Here is a 22062-nt window from a genome sequence, read left to right on the forward strand (position 1 = left end):
TCTTGATTTTCTCTGAAGAGGGTCTTTAGAGAAGAAATTCAGAAATTTTAAGAATTTCAAAGGGGTGAATTTAGACAACCAGGGTTTCTGATGTCATATACCTAAGGAACCAATCATCTCAACCACTTGTGGGGTGGGGCTTTCAAGCTGCAGGCAAGTGGCAGAAGGTCAGGTGTGGATAGATTAAGGGGCTAATTGGATATTCATACATCCTTGAATATGGAATGAAGGTGAAGATTCAGAATCCCACCTAAACCACTTTTGAGGAGTAATGGTCTAAATATGTAACTCTGATAAACAGATATCAGAGAGGCTTGTTGGGTGTTTTGTCCATTACTGGAGTTTACTTTAACCTTCGGGTATTATTGTTTTCATAGACACTTCATTTAAGGCATTTAAGAAGAAATGAGCACCTCGCAGGGGTTTATCCTGAGTTCATCCTGTGGGAAGTTGAGGAGGAGACTCCTAACCTAAAGGTCCGAATCTGAGCCACTGCCCCCAAGCATTTTATGAACGAAAGGGGTGGGTGAGCAAGTCAGTCACGGGAGGAAAAGGAAATGATTGTAAATCCATTCAGATCTCGGTGAATTTTGTCTTTCTCTGTCTTTTTTTACAAAGGAAAAAAGTGTCCCCAGTCGGTGCTGGTCGTCGCCCTGTAGCCCTAGTTTTCCCGCGCTGATGAGAGAGAGGCGCGCGAGCCACCTGAAGACTCTGAGGACTTTAGGTCGCTGCTGTAAATGACTCCAGAAACAGTTCGGCACCAAATCTGAAACTTTCGAGGACTGGAGAGCTGGAGATGAAGAGAGAGTGTTCACTCTTCTGTGGGATTTGGATCGGGATTGCCTCTTTCTCAGGTGAGCTGCTGTTTTTGGAGCCCGCACTCTCGGGAAAGTTGTCCTCGCATAGAGAAAGTTTAATCGGTTGTTCAACTCTGGGCTGAGTGTGTGGGTGGGTGTCATGGTCCATGTGGTTGTTGTTGTTCTGCGGCGGATTTTCGCCTTATTGTAGCTGTTTCCAAGTTTACATTAAGTGTGTACTGTGCAAAAGCCAAGCTGTTCATTTTTCACCATCAGGATAAAAACAGAAGGCAGATGTTTAAGAAAAAAGGCACAAAAGACTGCAATGTAATATTAGAATGTACATTTTTTAGTTTGTCCAACTTTCACCTTGATTAAAGTTTGCATTCTTTTCAGGAAAGGTTTCTGTTTCTCAAACTCCTTCAGAATTCAAATAAGTTGGTTACATGTTCAGAGTTGAGCAAATTTCATATTGAAGCACACTTTTTAAATGTGTTTAACATTCTTCACTCTTTGGAATCACAAAGTAGACCTAGTGTTTATCTGTCAGATACGTTCATTTGGGAAACTTGTAACGTACCACTTTTTAATTATGTCAATTATCTCATTGTCTCCTTAAAAACAGACTACTTTCCAGGAGAAGAAATGCTTTGAAATAAATGAAGGATACTTCATTATTCCTGCACTAAGACAGGATGTTTATAGCCTATAATTTTCTCTCTCTTACACTTTCCTAATTTCCCTTAATCTGTCAAATTTTGTCACATTGTTTTACCTCACCAGAATGAAGCGATCCAACTGGTCTACGTTAGAAAGTACGTCAAGTTTTCAGTAGCAATAGACAGCTATAACTGTGAGTGGTAACAGTTTATGAGATGTCACTAAAAGTATTTAAGGTTATTTGGGATTGAAGACTTCTCTCCCACACTGAGCAAGCTCCATCTTCAGCTGCCATGAAAAATATATCACTTCATAGACCACAGCCTTTGCCTGCACCATTGCTGGCATATATATGTTCAAAGTCAGTGAGCCTAGCCAACTGTGTGATGGTCTACAGAAGAAGTTGAAAGAATATTTCAGAGCAGAGAGCATCTTCTCACACTTTCAGTGTCACTAGAGGGAGCCTGGTCTTTAATTTAGTCAGCTGAGGATGGAAATCATCCAAAAATGTATTAAGATGATTAATGGTGGTTGAATAGAGTTTAATCAGGACATAAAATCCAACACATGAAAGCGTGAAATACAATGCACAATCCAAATGCCTGTCTGAATACACATTGGTCAAGTGCCCATCCCTGTTGACTGTATTTGACATTGCTAGTGGTGCTTTAACTCAGGTTTACACCGCTTCATTATTGTGATGGTCTGCTAAAAACATCAGCTTGTAACAACAGGAAATTATTTGTTGGCGGCTTGACATACGACCTTTATTTACTTAGCCGCCCGCTTTTGTCACTTTATTGTTCACTCATGAAGTGATAATCTGCTTCTGGTAGATAAAAGGTCACTCTATTTGTGCTTACTTCCTACTAGATGCTTTAGTCCATTATCGTTACCATGCAGGAAAGATTTGCTCTGGTACTCTGTACTCAACCATGTCAGAAATTAAACACTCAGTAAGGGGTATACTGTTCACCAGTCATAATACCTAGTGGCTGTTTAATAAAACAACAAAAGCCTCATTTCTTCACTTGCATCTGAGGAATCAGAGCATGCGCTTAAGGGAACGTTCCTCTGCGCTCTAGCTCATATGACTGAGACTGTGGAGCATGTGGAGAGCTGTGGAGGGCTCTAGTGTCTGGTGTGAAAGGTTCTCCTTGTTGAATTCCAAATAAAAGTTGAATTGAGAGAGAGTCTGTCATCGCAGGTGTCAGTTGCTGACACCCAGGAGGGTTCAGAGGAGAACTTGCTGCTTAAGTAATTTACCAGGTTATACACACATCCCTACACCTTGGGTGGAGGCTTCTGAGGAATGATGGTCTCTCTCAACGTCAAGAATCCACAACCACAGCAAAACCAGATATATATGTCTCCTTTAAATATCTCCACAAATGAAAACCACATGGAGGCTTGGTGGCCTAGGGAGTTTTGCAGTTTTGTTGTAGGATCCAATTATTGGAAATGGTTCCCATTTACTTAAGCGAACACAAACTTTAACTGAAGCAAAAATGTGAAAATTGTTGACCTGGAGGCACAAAAGAAATTACTGTTATTTAATCAGAAACAAAGCTTGTTCTATAAACAAGTGCCTAGAAGAGCAGAAGAAAGCTGTCCATTTTTATTGATTTCAGTTAGCGCCTGTTGGCTGTTAACGTAATTACCCCAAACTGAAGACGATTAGATTTTGAGTTAGATGTTTTTAACATTACCGCTATTTCACTTTTGGGATCTCTCACTCTCTCCTCTTTCGCATGTGTCCTAAAGTTTAAATGACATTGCACCAGTTCTGTGGTCTTGTTATATCAAAAGGATATTGCTTAGGTCAGAACAAACCCTTTTATATCCATTTTTTGTAGTTTTTCTTTTTTGACATTTGAAAATAGCAGCTGCCCTTTACATTGTGTGAAAAGTCCTTGATGATGAATGGGCCAACAGAAATGGACTGGAAATTCTTGGAATAAAGTCCCTTTATTTGAACTTACATTAAACTCTACGTTGAATGAAAGCTATGAAAGTTATGAGATTTTGATCAGACAGTGATATGTAAAAGCACTCCCAGCAATGAAGTACTTGCTTGTCCCTCTCCCACAGTAAAGCTGGCGTTCACATTTATCTTGAGCCTCCACTTGTCCCTTTCATCAAACATCGAACACTGACTGCAATATGTTTCATGTTACCATTCTGGTGATTAAAAACAGCTTTAGACGAGCTCATTGATGTTTCACCAGGCGTACAGGGTGTGTTTAACGTTAGAATGTCTTTATCAGAGTGGAGAACAGTGGAATCTCCTAGAGTTTAGAGTTAATGTACTGTAGTCTGCTTTGAGTGGTGAGCTAATGCTTGTTTCTGCTTTAATTACCTCCAGGGGAGAGAAGATTCAACACACACACAGACACACAGCCTCATGCTGATATTTATTCCCACAGAGTCTTTTCCCTTCTGTAAACTTTGTTCAGAATTTATGTTGAGATTCTCCTTGCAGCTGTAAGCGGGGTATAGAAAAGCACCCCTTGGTGGTAAACATAAAAGGCAGATGTTCTTTCTGAATGCAGACCATAGTGATCTGTAAATGTTGCTTTCTTGACTAAAGAGGAGCAGTGGGATTGTTCTCTATTGTTCAACAACTGCTCTCTATTGGAAGAGCTCAGTCTCAGTGCAATTACATTTAATTAACTAATGACGGAAGAGAGTCCTAATTAGTAAATGGCTGAGGAATGTCCTTAATTTGTTTATTTCATCCCAATTGCAATCTAAACATTAGCATGATTCAATAAGCTCAGAGCTAATGTTTATTTTTTAACAATATAATATCAGACCATGAATGTATGCAGCAAACTTTGTAAATTGTGAGTGCTGATTTAGGCTCAGTTTTGATTTTTCAAGTTCTATTGAATTAACGTCTCGGATACATGAAAGCTGATCTCAGATGAGCTTGTTTAAAACTACAGATTTTTAATTTTCTCTGCCTTTCATCTACTCTAATGATGCTTATGGCAGCCTGTTTCCCCTCACATAAAGTAATAATAAAAAAGCACCATTTTTTATTAATAACTAAGTTTCTATCTGAGTATTTCAAGATACTTTCTCATTATTCTAAGATACTAAGTCAATATATTGAGATAATTATTTATTATTTTGAGATACCGAAAACAAAATATTGAGAGCTGGAACTTGAGGTTGTGGGTTCAAGTCCCGCTCCGGGTGACTATCTGTGAGGAGCTTGGTGTGTTCACTCCGTGTCCGCATGTTGGTAGGTGGATTGGCGACATGTTGGTAGGTGGATTGGCGACATGTTGGTAGGTGGCTTGGCGACATGTTGGTAGGTGGATTGGCGACATGTTGGTAGGTGGATTGGCGACATGTTGGTAGGTGGATTGGCGAAATGTTGCTAGGTGGATTGGCGACATGTTGGTAGGTGGATTGGCGACATGTTGGTAGGTGGATTGGCGACATGTTGGTAGGTGGCTTGGCGACATGTTGGTAGGTGGATTGGCGACATGTTGGTAGGTGGCTTAGCGACATGTTGGTAGGTGGATTGGCGACATGTTGGTAGGTGGATTGGCGACATGTTGGTAGGTGGATTGGCGACATGTTGGTAGGTGGATTGGCGACATGTTGGTAGGTGGATTGGCGACATGTTGGTAGGTGGCTTGGTGACATGTTGGTAGGTGGATTGGCGACATGTTGGTAGGTGGATTGGCGACATGTTGGTAGGTGGATTGGCGACATGTTGGTAGGTGGATTGGTGTGAGTGAATGTGTGAGTGTGTGTTGCCCTGTGAAAGACTGGTGCCCCTCCAGGCTGTGATCCCACCTTGTAGCCAGTGATTCCGGGTACCCACTGGACCCACCGCAACCCTGAACTGAATAAGCAGTTACAATGAATGAATGAATGAGATAGTATCTCATTATTTTGAGATACTAAGTCAATATACCGAGATACTCTCTAATTGGTTTGAGATACTAAGTCAATATATTGAGTGTTTTCGGTGTGTGTACACGCACTGTCTGAAATACTATCACAGTAGTGGTACCTTTTGCTGTCACTGTGGTGGTACAATTAAGGGTACATATCCAGTACCTTTATTTAGGGAACATAACTGTAGGATATTCTATTATAATATTTAAGGACTTATATTGTTCTTTTATTTTTATTTTTATTTTAATAGTCACCTCTCCTTCTGGAGAAGAGAATGTAATGTGCCTTTAGGGAAAACTGGACTTTAACACCACTGTTATACCTTTAAAAGTACATTTTCAATGTTTGTACTTTTAGACAAACAAAAATAATGTACCTCTACGATACCTTGTTTTCTGAGACTGCAGCTTGGCGTCATAGTTTAGAGTGTTATTTTTGATACAGATTTTTCTATATTGATATAAACTGAATTTCTGTACATTTTCAAGGCCTTGAGAAATTGCAAATCGAAGCTTATTAGTTCCAGTCTCCATGGTCTGGCGTGGTATTACGCATCATAAGTGTTAGGTTTCTCTAGTCACCAATATGACATGACCTGTCATTGAGGTCAATAAGGGTTCATGGGAAAGCGAATATTTGGTGGGCTGTGAGGAAACCGCCAGTTTCCTCATGACCTTCCATGCCCGTTCTATTATCCATCCCCTTACCTCCTTCCGACCTTTCTGTCTGTTCTTTTCTGTGGCTACATCAGCACCGCCATGCCTCATCAGATTTATTTACTCCACAGGGAATCCCTTGTTATTTGACATGTGAGGCAATGACTTGGAATCTTGCCATTTTAAATTCCTGCTAAATTAATGGGAGTGTCGTTACAATATATTTCTCCTATCTTTGCCTAGTGTAAGGATGACATAACATTCCCACTGGCTCACACCAAGGAATTATCTCTGCTTTAGGTCAACAGGAGACCTGCGTGCAAATTGGGCCCAGGCGTGTGTATATAGTTTTGGCTCAGGACCCAAGGTGCCTGAGAATCTTCCGTCCTGCCTCAGTCGCAAGTGGAAAACACTCTTCCTTCTAACCTCGCAGGAGGAAGTAATTTCAAGCCAAATGTGATGACAATTGAAATGGCGCAGTGGAAAGCGGAGTGTGTCCTGTGTGGCCGCCGGCACAGGTACAGGAAACTGTAGTCAGGGGACAAGCGCCACACGTAGGAAACACACACTGATGTCTCCCACCAGCACCCCCCCCCTCAAAACATCCTCCCTTCAAGTCCAGCCAGGAAATAGGAAGGGCACTAGCAAGCAGATAAATGTGCATAAAAAGGACGTACAGCTTCTCTTTGGCATCCATCCTCCGTGAACAACAAAGGAATCAAAGTCAGTGCTGGCCTTGTGTGCAGAGGAAAGAGGAATTAGGCCCAAAATCTTTAGTCTTGCTCTGTTTTGCTGTGAAGTGTGTGTGTGTTGTACATCCCCACCCCTGTGTTGACTAAGCTCCTCTACAGGGAGCAGGGGATGCTGACTCTTCAGTCCCGGGAAGAGGTCTGTTCCATGGCCTAGCTGCCCCTCTTGCTGACCGGACACACGGCTATTTCAGCGCATGGCGATGCTGGCTCTTATCCCCATTGTCTGATGGAGAAGTGGGATTTGGCCTTGTCAGAGAGTGCCCTTACTTTATAAAAAGCACAGTGTTCTTCTCTATGCATCTCCTTCCTGATACCTTTGTTATCTGAAAAAAAAAGTACTCACGTACGTATAGACTATAAAAGTGTGCACTTTTAGCTCAAGAATCTAAAGCTATTTAAGGTACACAGTTGGGACTAATGTCTGTCGTTGTTTTGTACCCTGATGAAAAACAGCCTACCTCTGTTTCTGAGAGTCTTCCCTTTGACACCTTTTATGTGAAGTGGGCCTCACTAATATCTCTGGCTATTCATGTTCAAGCAAATATGTTGTTCTCCCAGAAATCGTTCTCCATGTTTTGCTGTTCTGCTCCAAATCTGTGGCTGTGCCCGGAGTACATTTACAGAAAAGCCATTTCATTTTAAAAGGTCTTTTCCACTTTCTTTCATCGTTCTTTCCAAGACCCCAGACTGAACTGTGATTGGATGGCATTTCTAAAGACATTTGTGCTGATCTTCAAAGTTTGAACGTAACTAAAATATATTGGACTTAACTATGAACTTTGTCCCCACCTGTCAGAGTAAAGGGGTAAACGTGGGCGAGTGAAATTCTGAAAAATATGTGAACCTTCCATTGACTGTGAAAGGGAAAATGCAGAGAATAGAGGAAAAGCTAATCAAAAAAATGTCACTGTCTCCCTCAAACGGAAATTGTGAAGTGAGAACTGAGGCAGGAAAACAGGAAATTTACTGGAATTGACAAAAAATAAATAAAAAATCATGGCCTATCGAAGCTGCCATGTTTCCGTTCATGTAGCACGAAGAGAAACCCTTTCACTTTGTTTACTGGCAAAGGTCTAAAAGGGCTTACTGCTGTATATCTTTAGGAGATAAGCAGTGCAAACATGTCTTCAAAGGGTGAAAAAATGGCAAACTGTCCATTGCTCAGGAGTGCATCTGATTTATCTCTTTTCCCCAGGACTCTTTGCTGTCAGAATAGACGACAGCTTGACTTAGGCTTTTTTGAACTATGACAAATTGATGCTGCCAGCCGTTTGTTTTAGTCAGCTAAAAGAATGATGGGCCAACCACACAGCTGTTGCATGACTAGTTTTGTTTGGGGCAAGGTTGGGGAAACCTCCAGAAATGTGGCCCCTTTAGAGATACAAAGCTCTTTCCCTACCACAGATTTAGATCCATGTAACTTCTCATTAGATTTTATCTTGCAAAACATGCTTATGAATATGCAATGGTATTGCTTCAGTAATTTTTTTTTGTTGTTTTCTTGAAGACTTGCCTTAAATTAGGGCAACTTGTGCCTTGAGACTTGGAAAGGTGCTCCCTCTGAGTCATTTGCTTCATCTTAATGAAACATATCCTGATAGCACAGTCTGTGTCAAGCTCTTATTGAGCATTAAATAAACACTAATCTACTGAGAGAAATGCTTAGTTAATGTCTGTGCAACCCACACATCTTGCAAAACAGGCAGTAAAGTTAGCTCAGGGAGTATTAAATGCTCATATTCAAATAGAACCAGTGTAGGGTCTTCCAGCAGTGGGACTATCACATTCAGCATGTTCTTAGATCTGAATCTGATAGACATGTTATGGTCATGATCAGGAATTCTTTGTTTCATCCAAAAGGAACTTGTGTGTGCTTAAACATTGTGCTAACGCATAATGATGTCCACATAACTGACATGAACCCAGATACATCTGTACAGGCATAATCAGCTTGTCATAACTCTTTCTGAAGTGAATTGACATCAAACTTGACAAAAGCAGGATTGTCAAAATAAGCCTATATTCTTATATAGGCGAGGAGCTTTATGAATGATGCCCCTCAGTTAATTGTCGCCCTATATTTCTAACTACAGATTATTAGTATTCAAAACTGCCTGTATTAAAAGTTAAAAACTGAACACAAAAAGGGTTGCATGTGTTTAAGAGTTCAAGCCATTTGCTTGTAATGCTCTACATGTCATATAGGGAATCCATTTGGATTTGTTCAAGGCTTAGCTCAAGTGAACTTTCTCCATGGTAAGCATTCCTTTGAACACTGTTCATGAACGCTCTCTAGGCCAGAACAAATTAAAGGCTTCACAGCCTTTAAATATTTATTCTAAAATTTGTGTCATTAGCGAGAGGAAGCTTCAGGCCGACGCTTGCTTTATATAATCTGGAAAATGACTGGATTTAATTTATTGCATCATTTGCTGACTATGACAGATTAAGTATTTAACATAGAGCACAGTGAGTGAATAGAACCAGCACAATATATATGCAGCTTTCAGCGCTTTTTAAATATATGGTATACCCTTTGAACTGGAATGAGTCCAAGGGTAGGCATGGTTCCCTTTGCCATATGCTTTCAATTACAGTAAAACCATGCAGCCTTCAGCTGCCACTACCTGTCAGTTAGCCTCTTAATCGCTTATGTATTAGTTTGATTATGTATCTCATTCGAATCAGCTGTGAATGTACTCCAGGCTGCAGACACATATAGCCTCTTTGTGTGGTGGGGGGAGGTATAGTCATATGGAAGAGATTGACATCTGGCACACAAGACATCCATAACTGTCCCACTCTGAGACTAAAATCCCATTCCTGATGGAGGATCCTAAGCATGCTAAGCCCCATCTGTATCTGGGCTCAGATATCCCACATTTCCCAAATGCCTGCGATTTGCTTCATGCCTCACTGGAGTCCAAATGAATCTATAGTCCTTGTTTTGGCACGAGACAAACTTTCAGGAGTCTGACATTCTCTCAGGGTCAGCACTAGAGAGTTCAGCCATGGAGCTTTTTCAGCACAACCTTCACATCTGGGAGGAAAACTATAAAGGAGGTCTGCAGGGAAGGAGATGTGACAGTTCACACTGAGGGCTTCTTATTGTTCACCATAAATCATCTCCAGTCACCATACTGGGCCCAGCACGAGCTCTTTTTTTTAACAGCATGGGCTCAGGTTCGGATCTATATGTGGATATAGATCATCCTAAATCACATGGAGCCACACCAGCGCAGTGTGAAATGGCACAATGCCCACTTTCTTTAGCCTGGGTTCCTGCATAAATAAATGTTTGAGGCACAAGGATGTGTGAAAAGGTAGTTCCAATGTACCTCATGCCTCACCCCAGATGTCAAATAGAGACGCATTCTAAGATATATAATGGCTTATGTCTCGTGTGGAGGGTGAGGCATGCACAGATGAATTTTATTTATGATGCCTGCACAGTACTTCCATCTAGGTAGCAGCACCACCTCATGTTATGAAAAGATGTGGTGAAGCTCTTAGAACAGCAACAGACACTCTCCGACCAAAACGTTGGCACTGAAATTTGAAACATTCTGTGGTGAGCAGCAAGGCTGGTATGTCTGTACAGCAGCAGCTGAGCGATTTGAAAAATCCATCAGCAGGCTTTGGCTGCTGCCTGCTCGACATTATCAGCAATCATTCAACACTGCCCTCGGGGTGGACTCCCTCTCCACCGCCACATTGGAGAGCAAAGTCTCATTCCCTTCATTTCCCCGCTCCTGTTAATCCTCGCTCGTTCGTAATGTGCATTATCATTGTTTGTCTGTGTGTGTGTGTCTGAGTAATGTGTGCCGCGGTCAGACAACATCATGAGCCTGCTGGGAGCATAAATAGCCTTTGATGATATTTCATAAATCGAGAGTGCATCATCATCACAAACATCTGTAGTGCTCCTCAGGAGGCAAAAATGAACTGTACCTAAGCCCCTGGCTTGTGTTCATCACCAGCAGTGCTTTAGTGAGAGTTTTCAAATGAACCGCATGAATCAATTTGTAAATTAATAATGAATAATGCAGCTATTACGCACTGCTGGCTAAGAAGTCATCATTGTTTTTGCATACTTTATGGAGCCACAGAGGGAGGATTTTCATGATATTATTGTTTGGTTTTATTAGACAGCGTAACCTCCACACCCTTGATGCCTTCATATTGTATAGAAAAACAGCTACCATTTTTCTTTCAACAGAGACGAAGCCCTTATTGTGTTGGCACACTCCTCTAAACTTGGCCCTGCTTCAACAAACACGAACCCCCACAAGAACCGCTTCCTGCCCATGCTTCATAAAAATCAATTAGAGCGGTTTGGGCTGGAGAAAGGTCCCGGCTTCCACTGCGAGTGCTTTGGTGTTCAGACAATTGAAAGGAAGATGTGAAGCTTAAGAGGTCAAGGTGGTGACTGCAGACAGTGGGGCCTGTCCTTTTCTCTGCAGGAAAGGTGTCCTCTCTCTGTCTCTCTGGTAGAGTTTTGAAAATTGTCCGTTCCCAAAATAGTGGAGGAGAGAGTCTGTGAGGAGGGGGTTTCCTCTGACTTATTGGCCTCTGTATGGCTCTGTTTGTTTGAACAACCACAAATGAGTGAAAAGTCCCTGAGACAGAAGGAGACACTTGGGTCCTATATTCCCATCCTAGAACAGTTACAGCACGGCTGTCTGCAGCGAGGCATGTCACTAGGCTTTTGAAAAGGAATGATGACAGTTGGTGCCCTCTGGGAATAAGGTTTGGACTCAGCAGGCCTTCGTCGCAGTTACAGTTTGGGCTGTGTCAATAAGCAGAATGCATCTAGGTATAGCTTCTCATTTTTAAACACAGCACATCACACTGCCCATATGCTTGGTTCCTGGTGCTGGATGAAAGTCCATATTTCGGAGAAGAAAATAGTCTGTTCATTGATGAGTTAAATGTAAAAGTGTAACAGCTTTAATATGAAACAGAGTGGTATTTAAATATTGTGTTGCAATTCAAACTTTGTTCTTTTCTGAGGGTTACTCATGTATCTTCTTCCATGGAAACCACTGCAATTCAAGCAGCTGGGAGCACCCTATCACATTAAATTGGACAAGGAGGGTGAGGGGATTAAATTATTTATGCACTCATTCTGAATTTAGGGAGCATGGGCTTGTAGACCAATGATCACGTCTGGGGGTTGTGATTTATGGGAATTATGTTAATAGTGGGTGGAGTAGCCTGCACTGTAAAAGTTCTCTAACCTTTCATATAATTAGAGCACTGTAAAGCCTTCAAATAAACATGAATCTTCAAGGAGTCTTCAGTAAAGACAGTGGTTCTAGGTAAAAATATGAACCTACAAAAGCAGTTAGCATGCTTAAATCATTCCTTGCATTATGCCAGACCATATTGACAGCGATTCTATTTAGCACCAAATAGGTTCTCCTACTGTTTCAAGCACTGTAGCAACAAAAGGAGCTATATATAAAACTACTTTATATACATTTTCTATCAAGCTGAAGAACTCTTTCCCAACGTAAAGAATCCTTAAACATTGAAATGGTTCTTTGAAAATTTCTTTGAAGTATTTGTGGTTCTATTTAGAACCATTTTGTTTATTGAAGAACCATTGAAGAGTGCAGCCTTATTTCTTATATCTTTCTAATAATAAATATAAAATATTATACATTGTGCTCCAGAGTGTTAGTCCTAAAATTGTAAGATTTTGAGTTTGATCCCTGATGATGCCTCAGCCATCCAAATCCGGAAGTCGATTATAGCATAGATCTCACTCTTTGGGTGGGTAGGCTGGCCTTCGTCTCTCCCTTCTCTGCTCATAGTACCAGTGAGCATGGGTGGCTCTCAGCTGCTGTGAGAGATCTGGTCAGTTTGCATTCTCCTCCAGCATGTTAAACTGTTCAGTGGCGCTATGTGAGCAACAGTTTCAAAAGCAGCTGTGGTTTGACCACAGCTTTTTTTCAGGTTTTTTTCTTTTTGAATACCCACCAGATAGGTCCATCAGTCCACCATATCTTTTAACTTTATGGCCAAATGTTTAGTGATTCACAGCATTCCAAAGAGAAAACTAAGTCCCAAAACGTATTAAAAGGTACTGACCACAGCATTAGCTTGGGTAGTGAGTAATGAGAGAAAGCTTTTTTACTTTCTGTACCAGTGATACTGTGGCCAGCTGCATTCATCCATTCTTCTATGGTTGGGGCAATGACTCAAACATAAATTTTGGTTATCTCTGGAGCCAAGAAGTTTACAGAACAGTCTCCATCATCATTTGTGTCATGATCATCATGGTAGCAAGTGATTATGCTGACATATCATTACTGTAAACCTGTACTTTATTCAAAAGTATGTCAACACACAATAGACTGGCTTTATATGAAAAAAGATTATATGAATAAACCTTTGTGCTAGTGTTATTTTCACTCAATTGATGTTCAAGAATAAATATTCAGAGCTTGAAATATCTGCAGCAAGAAAAACTCCCAGCTGCCAAGAGGCTCAAGTTGAGCTATAAACAGGTAATGGGCCCAATGTTGAATATTTACAAAATCCTATTGTGGTCTCTGGAGGCAGGATGCATCTGAAGAACTTGGATTGTGTACACGAAACACAGTGCTCCAGAAATGTAGCTTCTGATTGACATGTGTGCTGCTGACCTGTCAGGAAGAAGGCAGCAGTAGACAATTTGCTTTGCTTTGCTCAGCACATGGAGAATCTACTTCCCCATTTTTCTTCCTGTGTCTTATCTCTGATCGAGGGCACTTGTGAATTTCAATTCCAGCAGCACTCTATGCATAAAGTGCACATGTAATTTCCAGAAAAGTATGAATTATTCTGCTTGTCTAAACACCTACAGTGAAAAGCTGCATATCCCCTCAGTTCCCTTGAAGAAAAGTTCTGCTTTGTTAATCAACTAAGCCAGTTTAAAGTGATTTCTCTAACACCCCCTGATAATTCCTCTTCCTGGTTGGATTTAGATGATAAGACTGTGGGTGTTAGTCATTACTGAGAGGGTCTAGGCTATTAGCACAACTGAGAAGATGTGGTATAGAGTTCTGCAGTATCTTTTCTTCAAATTAAATTAAAGAATCTAATGCTGGAAGGCTATGAGTAATGTGTCCATTATGTAAAAATATTCAATTAGTGGTTAAAAGTTTGTTTATTTTCTGGTGATTTTTCAGGTGTTTTATGTACTCCATCGAGATCCACTGGTCACATTTGTGTGGTTTCATTTAGCAAAACCAGAAATTCGTTTTTATTAGATCATTTTACACAACCAACCACTCTTTATCTCTTAGAATGGTAATGGCAATGTTCATCACTCTGCTTTTTAAGACTGATATATGTAACAGCTCTGTTCTGATTGGCTGCCATGTATAGCATCCTCTTCAAGAACCAAAATAGGATGAAAAACACCTTATAAATACAACATGAATGTGCAAGTCTAAAGTGTTGTAGGTCCATTACACAAACATGTTGTGTATCGTGTATATCATGCAGATATGCGTATGTTATCAAACATATTTCAATATTATTACATAGTAAGGCTGGGCAGTTAATCGAAAATTAATTGAAATTAATGTTCAGAACATCTAATCAACATTATCTTGCCTATATCGTTTATATCGACTTATATATACGTTTTTTTAAACTTTTTTTTTAATTCTGTTATGTCCCCACTGTGTGTTCATATAATGCCCCTTTAAAACCACACAACCATGCTGTAGTCACGTGATTCTGCCCCTATCTGCAACACCTAAACCCTGAGGCCGACTTGAGCAGCGTCTGTGGTCTGGCTGTGTTGTGTTTTGACTTTTATTAAGACAACATTACAACAGTAACAATAATATCCCAGCTTTAATACTGGAGAATATTTACAGTACAGGCCTCATCACTGAACTATGAGGGTCATAAATACAAAAAAAAAAGAATTGTTCATTATTTGTAATCATGGTAAAATATACAATGAATTGGATATTGGTTTGTGCTCATATCGCCCAGCACTGTTACATAGTATTAATCTTTAATATTACTAGATTTTTAGCTTAAAAAATTACCTTTGAAAGTAGTGATATGTGTTCACATTTTAATTTAAGAAGGGCTTGGCTTTTTATATCTCTAGCTATTTCCAGGAGTTCCAGGAGACATCCCATGGCATTTTTATCAGTTTCATGCCTTTATATTGCAACTGTGAAGATGCTAATACTGGTCAAAGGTCACTTGACAAGTATGCAGTGACCTTGTGCATTGTCCTGCTAAACCCGTCTGAGACATGCCTGCCAGTAGAAAAGCTTTAATAGGATCTTGGAACATCAAGCACCACCAGCAGTAAAAAAATCAAAATCACTGTCTTGATTTAAACACAAGACTACATCTGTTAATGTTTGCTCAGGTAATCCCACATATTACTTTGGATTACCTAGCGGATTGATAGCAAATCTCTGGTAATGAGAAATAGCATCTAAATTTTCTCCACGACTGATGATGGGTGCCCATATTATGTCACAGACATTATGTGTAAAAAAAAAAGGTAAATCCCCTTAAAAACTTAAAAAATCTCTCTTGTCTTCCTCCAGGTCTGGTGGCTGGGTATTATATGACCCCACCTACCCTCGACAGCACCAAAGACCAACTGGTGATTGACTCCAATGACACACTGACTATTACATGCAGGTAGGGTCCAAGTTATCACACAATGAAGGCCATCAATGACAGTTTTGAAGTGTGTTATCATTGTGAAGGCACGTGTTTAAATATTAAAGGGTCATGTTGATTAATTGGATTATTGCCTGAAAGTTCTTTGCACATACAGGGAATATTATATCTGTATGAGAACAGTGGAGGGAGGATTAAATTCATTTTCAGGAAATGCCACTTTCATTGTGTGTCTAAGAACATATGTGAAGAAAAAGGCAATCCAACTCCATTTATCTCTGATCCTTCCTCAGCTGCCTTGGCAAAGAATTCAGTGGATAAATTGTTTTCCAGCAGTAGCAAACATGCGCCTAGGGAAGGAAAATATCTATTTTGGCCACATCCCAGTGTGATTAATGAGCAGCATTATGTATTATATATAGCCGTGGCTCAAGTTCAGAACATCATTGTTCTTCTTAATCTTGTTAGGAAAGAAATCAATGTTATTCCTTCGGCTTTCACCATATGCAACCTAGCAATCAGACTCTTTGCCAGGGGAGTCAAAGATAAGGGAATGAAGCCATATAATACATTATTAGACAGGAAATGGGTCATTTGAGAATTATTACTCTATGCTGCTGATATATATTAATATTTACAGCCTCAGGAGGTATAGTTCAGGCAATGTATGCATACATTGTCTTTGGGAGGACAGAAATGGGCTGAAGGGATTGCCGTGAAATTTATGATACTCTAGAGTTATGGAGCAAGTGTGAACGGCGTACAGAATTTCAATGAGTGCTGTGCAAATAGTGACGCCAGTATGTCAATAGGTCAGTAGGTCATTATGATGCATGCTTAAAGTCTGAAGCAGATGTGTCTCAAGAGGCTTGCTGTAAATAAACTTTGTGGATGTCAGTGACCTGTGCTTGACCTCTGCCAATCCCTTGACCCAGGGGAGAGCGCATTCTGGACTGGGACTGGCCTGAGCAGTCTCTCAGCAAAATTGAACTTAGCGAGCGAGAGGGGCAGCAGCCGGACACCCACAGCCCAGCCAAGAGCCAAAGAGCATTGTGGGTAAGAGAGTGCCAGGGAGAGTCTGGAAAACCTTACTGCAAAACCCTTGTGCTGACTAAAACCCACAGCAATGACACTGGCTACTACCGCTGCTTCTACCATGACATTAAAGCCATCATCGACGGAGCCACAGCCACCAGCGTGTATGTCTTTGTACGAGGTAAACTGTGAGGTTTTTTTTATTTATTTATTTGTTTAAATATAAATACCTTGCTCTGACAATGTAACACTGTAGAGATACATGTCCAGCTCATTGTGTTTACTTGAATGGGTTTAGGTAATGACCACAAATATTTTTCTTTCTTCATATCACATTTAATGGTTCAGAGGCCAGTTGTCATACCCAGCCCATTTCCGATCCAAAACAGTTTTGCCAAATTAAGTCACTGACATCATTGTAACTGAATGCCCATTTCTGGTCCCTGCGAGAAATTTATGGCTCCATCCTAGAACAAACAACACTATTAGGGCATACAGATCTAAGATTGTGCTTTTATTTGTCTTACCCCCGACAAGTCAATGTTCTGTGCTTGAATACCACCTCATCCTACGCTTTCTCTTTTCTTTGGGAGTCAGACAAAGACACACAAGACATTTTATTCTAAAGTCATGCCCTTTTTCAAACCATCAAAGGAGGCAGCGTGGTATTACAGCTTGAATTTGTTTGCTTTGCTTCAGAGATAGATCCAAAAGAGACCTAATATTGAATAAACGAAAAGATAAAAATGTAATAAAGCAAAGCAAGCCAGGGCCAAATCTGCTGAAATTGCCATAATGCAGATAGTGCCATTCTTTGTTTTTGGCTTTGTGTCTTGAGAGGTATTAAGAACTGTTTTCTTTATTTCTTAGTTTTCCCTCATTGCATAGTTGTGATAAAAACTCGCCTTCCCTTCATTTCTCTAGTTTTAAAGAAAACTCCCATCTGCATTATTTTGGCAGGTAGAAGAGTGTACTTCATAATTTAAACATTTGACTGAGATTCAGTGTTTTATATTTTTAAGAGATCTAATTACTCCACATTCTCTAACTGAACAGGAACAGATTTATGATATGCAAACCACAGTATGAAGATTTAAAGGAACTGAGTGGGTGATTTCAGTGAAAGCCTGAGCTACTCATTAGACAATGCACACAGTTGAAGGGCTATTGCAGATGCATATGGTGCTAATTTGACTCCTGGTGAACCAATTTGGACCAATATTCGTAACCAATTGTTTCATGAGCGGCTGATATGAGCACTGCTCCAGGTTCAGGTGGACGCCGACAGAGGCCTGTCTGGTTCTGCACTCTTGCCTGCCGTCAGGGCTTTAGGAGCGTAGGTGCAAAGGAGCCGGTGAGAGTCATATTAAGACGCCCCACTGGCTCGTCCACTTGTGTGAAATGGTCAGTGATTTTTCTTGACAAGGTGCCGAAACACTTTTCATAGATCTTACCAGGGGGCTGATTAGAAGCAGCTGAAATTGCAGCTATAAATTAGGAAGGAGCGTGAAGCAGGTCGGGGCGAGCCGCATGTGGCTTTGGTTAGTGTCCCGTACCTCCCCTCATGCTCCCATCATACTTCACACTCTCAACTTCCATCGTTTATGCCATAAGGGCAGATATGAGTGCCCATGCTTAGTAAGGAGAGCCCTTGAGAAGACACTTCTCCTGCTATGCCCTAATTAGTTGTGAAGCAACAGAGCTCTGCAGATTTGTGTATTTTTCCTGTTACGCCTGCGTATGTGGGCCAGAAATATAAGCCTCCAGATCGGGGCATTTGCTTGGACCCCGACAGACTGGAGTGATTGCTTCAAAAGCCATGAGGAAAGTATAGCGGGCTCGAAGAATAACAGAACCTTGTAGAGAACACCACCAGGTGATATTCTAATAATTCAGGCCTGATCCCCCCCTGAGGAAACAAAAGCTGGGGCTGGTTGTTTTAGCAGTCCACCACATTTGGCCTCTGACTAACACAAGACCATGTCATTAAGAGGTTTGAAATGGGTGATGTAAAATGTTGACAGAGCTGTAATAAGCCCTTCTCTCTGATATTTAATGAAAAGATGAGTCACAGGTTAATCCGCTCCAGGAGTCAACAGCTTCGTACAAGCACTCTGTATATTCAGCTGGAGACAGAATTGCTGGACAGTGTCATTTTTAATAGCTTTTATAGACATAAGTTTGAGTGACACCAAGCATGGTTTTGGAATTTACAGCACCGCACAAAAAATCTGAGATCACACTTCATTTATTCAGTTTCCCATCGCAACTGCCATTAAATTCAAGTTAATGGTTTTTCATAAGGATGCAGAAGAAAACAGCAGGAACACACGGAATGAGCTGAAAATTATCCCGAAGTCTCAGCGACTACATATAATATCAGTACTTTCTGTGTTTAGTGTCCCCATCATTTGCTTCCATTATAGCTTCCATTATTTTTGTGAGAGAACAAAATTTTTCTGTTTTCAAAGAAGGGACATTTAAATCTTGTCGTCTTAGAAGCTGGTTACTTTTTACAGTTTTGGTGTTCTATCAGGATTTCACAAGCTGTCAGGATTTTCATTTTTAAAAAATATTTTAATTCATTCAAAATGTTTACTTATTTGACTGATTGTTTCTCCTTATTCACGTACTTCATGCAAAATTAATAACTTGTACTAAATATCTGTTCTACCTGAAAACCAAATAACTGAAAGGGTGTTTCTAAACAGCATTGTATTATAGAAGATGTTATGTCTCAAACTGTATAAAATTTATACACTATTCATGTGAGAATGACCTTTGGTACTAACTTTTCTGTTTTCAATAGACCCTAATCGGCCATTTGTCAAGAGAAAGGATGACATGAATACCATCTTTGTGAGATCCTCAGACACACACATTGAAGTCCCATGTCTGGTCTCTGATCCTGACCTGAATGTCACCCTCTTTTCCGTGAGTATGGCAGTATGTTACAGCAAGCAAACAGAGATCAGGGGTTGGCAAAAAATGTAAATTTAGAGACCAGATCCGGACCACATTTCACACAGTATAAAGGGGCAGCAGGTATTGTCAATTTATGACAACAGTTGTGTTAAAAACACAAAAATAGAGATACAAGCTTGTGTTCTGACAGCAATGACATCAAAGTCTTAATGAAATGAAATAAAGAAGTGAAATATATTTGACCAAAAAACAGCTTCATGACAACTGACACGTATAGGAATAAACATTTATAGATGTTAATGTACTAATATATCAGTAATATTATAGCATTATGATTGCTGAGCTAATAACACATTACCTACAGCAAATGCAAATCAATCTGGCTGTTTATAATAAGGTTCCACTTAGATTACTACTTTACTCATATAGTTCCCTAGAATGGGGTCAAAGTATCATTGTGTAGAATGAGAAGCCAATTCAAATGAGAGTGCCAGGGCAAATGTAATAGGCTTTAATATACAGGTTATTAAAAGCGAGTTTCAGTCTGGCACTGATAGCTACTCTCCGTTCATCTTCACAGAGTTTAGGTTTTGCTAGAAAAGATATTACACATAGATTATTTCACTGTCCTCCATCAAACCCGACAGCTAGGACGTTTCCGGCCGCCTGCTGTTCTCACCCTTTGCGTCCTGAGGACATGTGCTGTGATATGAGAAATGTAATAAATCCATGGCACCAAAAATCTTTGTCCTGAGGCAAAGTCTGTCCCTCATTGTTTCACAGCCATCTGCCAGACTTTTATTTTAGATTAAACTTTTTTTTGAGTCCCTGTGTTTATAATAAAACAATGCAGTCTCTCTCTAATCAGTTTGAATGATATAGTTGTAAGATGTTGAAATTATAATACAATGGACATAAAAATATATATTTGAGCTCTCTGGGGTGAAGTACTAGAAGAACCAATTAGTTGTAACAGTCCATTGCACAAACATGATTTTCTTTCATTAGATAATGTTTAGTTATTTTATATTTATTTATTTATTTTGTTTAATTGAACAGGAGCCCCTTACATCTTTGGAAATTAGAGACATTAGATGGAGCAACAGGAGAGGATGGTCCATCCCCAGATACGTTGTGGACCAAAATTCCCTGTTGTTTGGCTTCTACTGTTCAGTGAATTTATCCGGCAAAGAGTACAAGTCTAATGTCTACTTCATCCTAGATATTGGTAAGACTCCATTTGGACTTTTGAACAGGTTTCTCTTCAGGATTCATGTTCCTTGTTCATGTGCAAGAAATAATTGGCATGTTTTATATTGACATATTTCTACTTCAATAAATGTGTGAAGTTTTTCTGCTTATGAAAGTTGGCCCTGGGTTTTTTCCCATCCCACTTTACCAAAGCACTCAAAAACATTCATTATATTGCGATTGTAAATGAAGTCAGCCCTTATTCTCTTTTGATCCGAACAGTAACGTATACATACAGAATGCCAAGATCAACAGCGTTATCTGTTGTGGGGAAAAAATGAAAATGCCCCTGAGACATGATGGCGTAAAGCTAACGGAGCCTAACGCTAAATACTGGCTCACTCCATGCATAAATATTGAATCCAACATATCAGATAATAGTATTTTAAAGTGTAGCTCAAGTTCTACAATATGGGCTTGAACTCAAACAAGCAAATTGCCAGTGCCCAAAATATTGTCTTAACACATTTTTATTCAGTTCAGTGTGATTACTAAATTGGCTTGACTTGTAAAGCGTCACAGGCAAACAGACCATGTAATTAAACTCATCAGTCACTGTCGGCCCTCTGAAATTAGCCATAATTAAAATATCCGTGGAAACGTGTCTAGATGGATCCCTGCCCTAGGAGAATCTATTGACATGTAGTCCCTGTGAAAAAACAAAAAACCTGCACTGGATGCTTCTGTGCCTCCTTGGGTCAGACAAAAGTGTTGACTGTCCATGTGATGATCCACAGGAGCGAAGTTTTATGAGCTCAAGATGTTTCCTGAAGAACCAACCCTTGAGCTGATGCAAGGCGATGTCCTAGTCCTCAATTGCACAGCTCTGGTGGAGTTCAATACTGCAGTGGAATTCAAATGGTCCTATCCAGGCCAAAAGGTAAATAAGAGGCATGAGTGACTATTGCAAAATTCCTGTATTGTGAAATCTCTTTTGTGTATTGCAAGAAATAGAGTCATATTGACTAAATCATGATGAATTAGCTTCATGTGAGATGGAGCTGAGAAAGTTGTTTGATTAATATATCGAATATGAGACTGAGTATTGATCTTTAAATAATACACGCCCAGAAGCCATATTGCAATTGCATTTAGAAGTCATAAGCCCTCAGTGTGATTATTTTTATATCCCCGACCCTGTGCTGGGCCTGTGGTTGTCACAGTGATGGCTTTAATATGTCATTAATATATTGTCTTATTATTTTTTCTTTCATTGATGTAATTTATCATTCCTTCTGAAAAAAATGGAAGAAATACATGCATAGTTCTAATATTATAAATGTGACATCTCTGTTTACCTGGTGTCCAGAGTGATCAACTTGTCTGTGAAAATGTGTAGCATCTGATGAAGCGCAAAGTATGGCAATCAATAACAGATAGGTGTTCTTAAAATATGTTGAAAAATAACCCAAAATA

General features: G+C 40.1%; 1 protein-coding gene across 1 annotated transcript in view; it reads left to right on the forward strand.

The window, feature by feature from the left end:
* Positions 1–548: 548 nt before the first annotated feature.
* Positions 549–22062, forward strand: part of flt4 (fms related receptor tyrosine kinase 4) — a 47346-nt gene continuing 25832 nt past the window's right edge. Inside the window, exons 1-6 of the mRNA XM_066648897.1 lie at positions 549–854; positions 15357–15453; positions 16371–16651; positions 19280–19404; positions 20455–20623; positions 21384–21526. Of these exons, the coding sequence (XP_066504994.1) occupies positions 797–854; positions 15357–15453; positions 16371–16651; positions 19280–19404; positions 20455–20623; positions 21384–21526 (873 nt within the window). The 5' untranslated portion in view covers positions 549–796. The remainder of the gene's footprint in view (positions 855–15356; positions 15454–16370; positions 16652–19279; positions 19405–20454; positions 20624–21383; positions 21527–22062) is intronic.

The sequence above is a fragment of the Hoplias malabaricus genome, chromosome 17, assembly GCF_029633855.1.
Source record: "Hoplias malabaricus isolate fHopMal1 chromosome 17, fHopMal1.hap1, whole genome shotgun sequence".
NCBI lineage: Eukaryota > Metazoa > Chordata > Actinopteri > Characiformes > Erythrinidae > Hoplias > Hoplias malabaricus.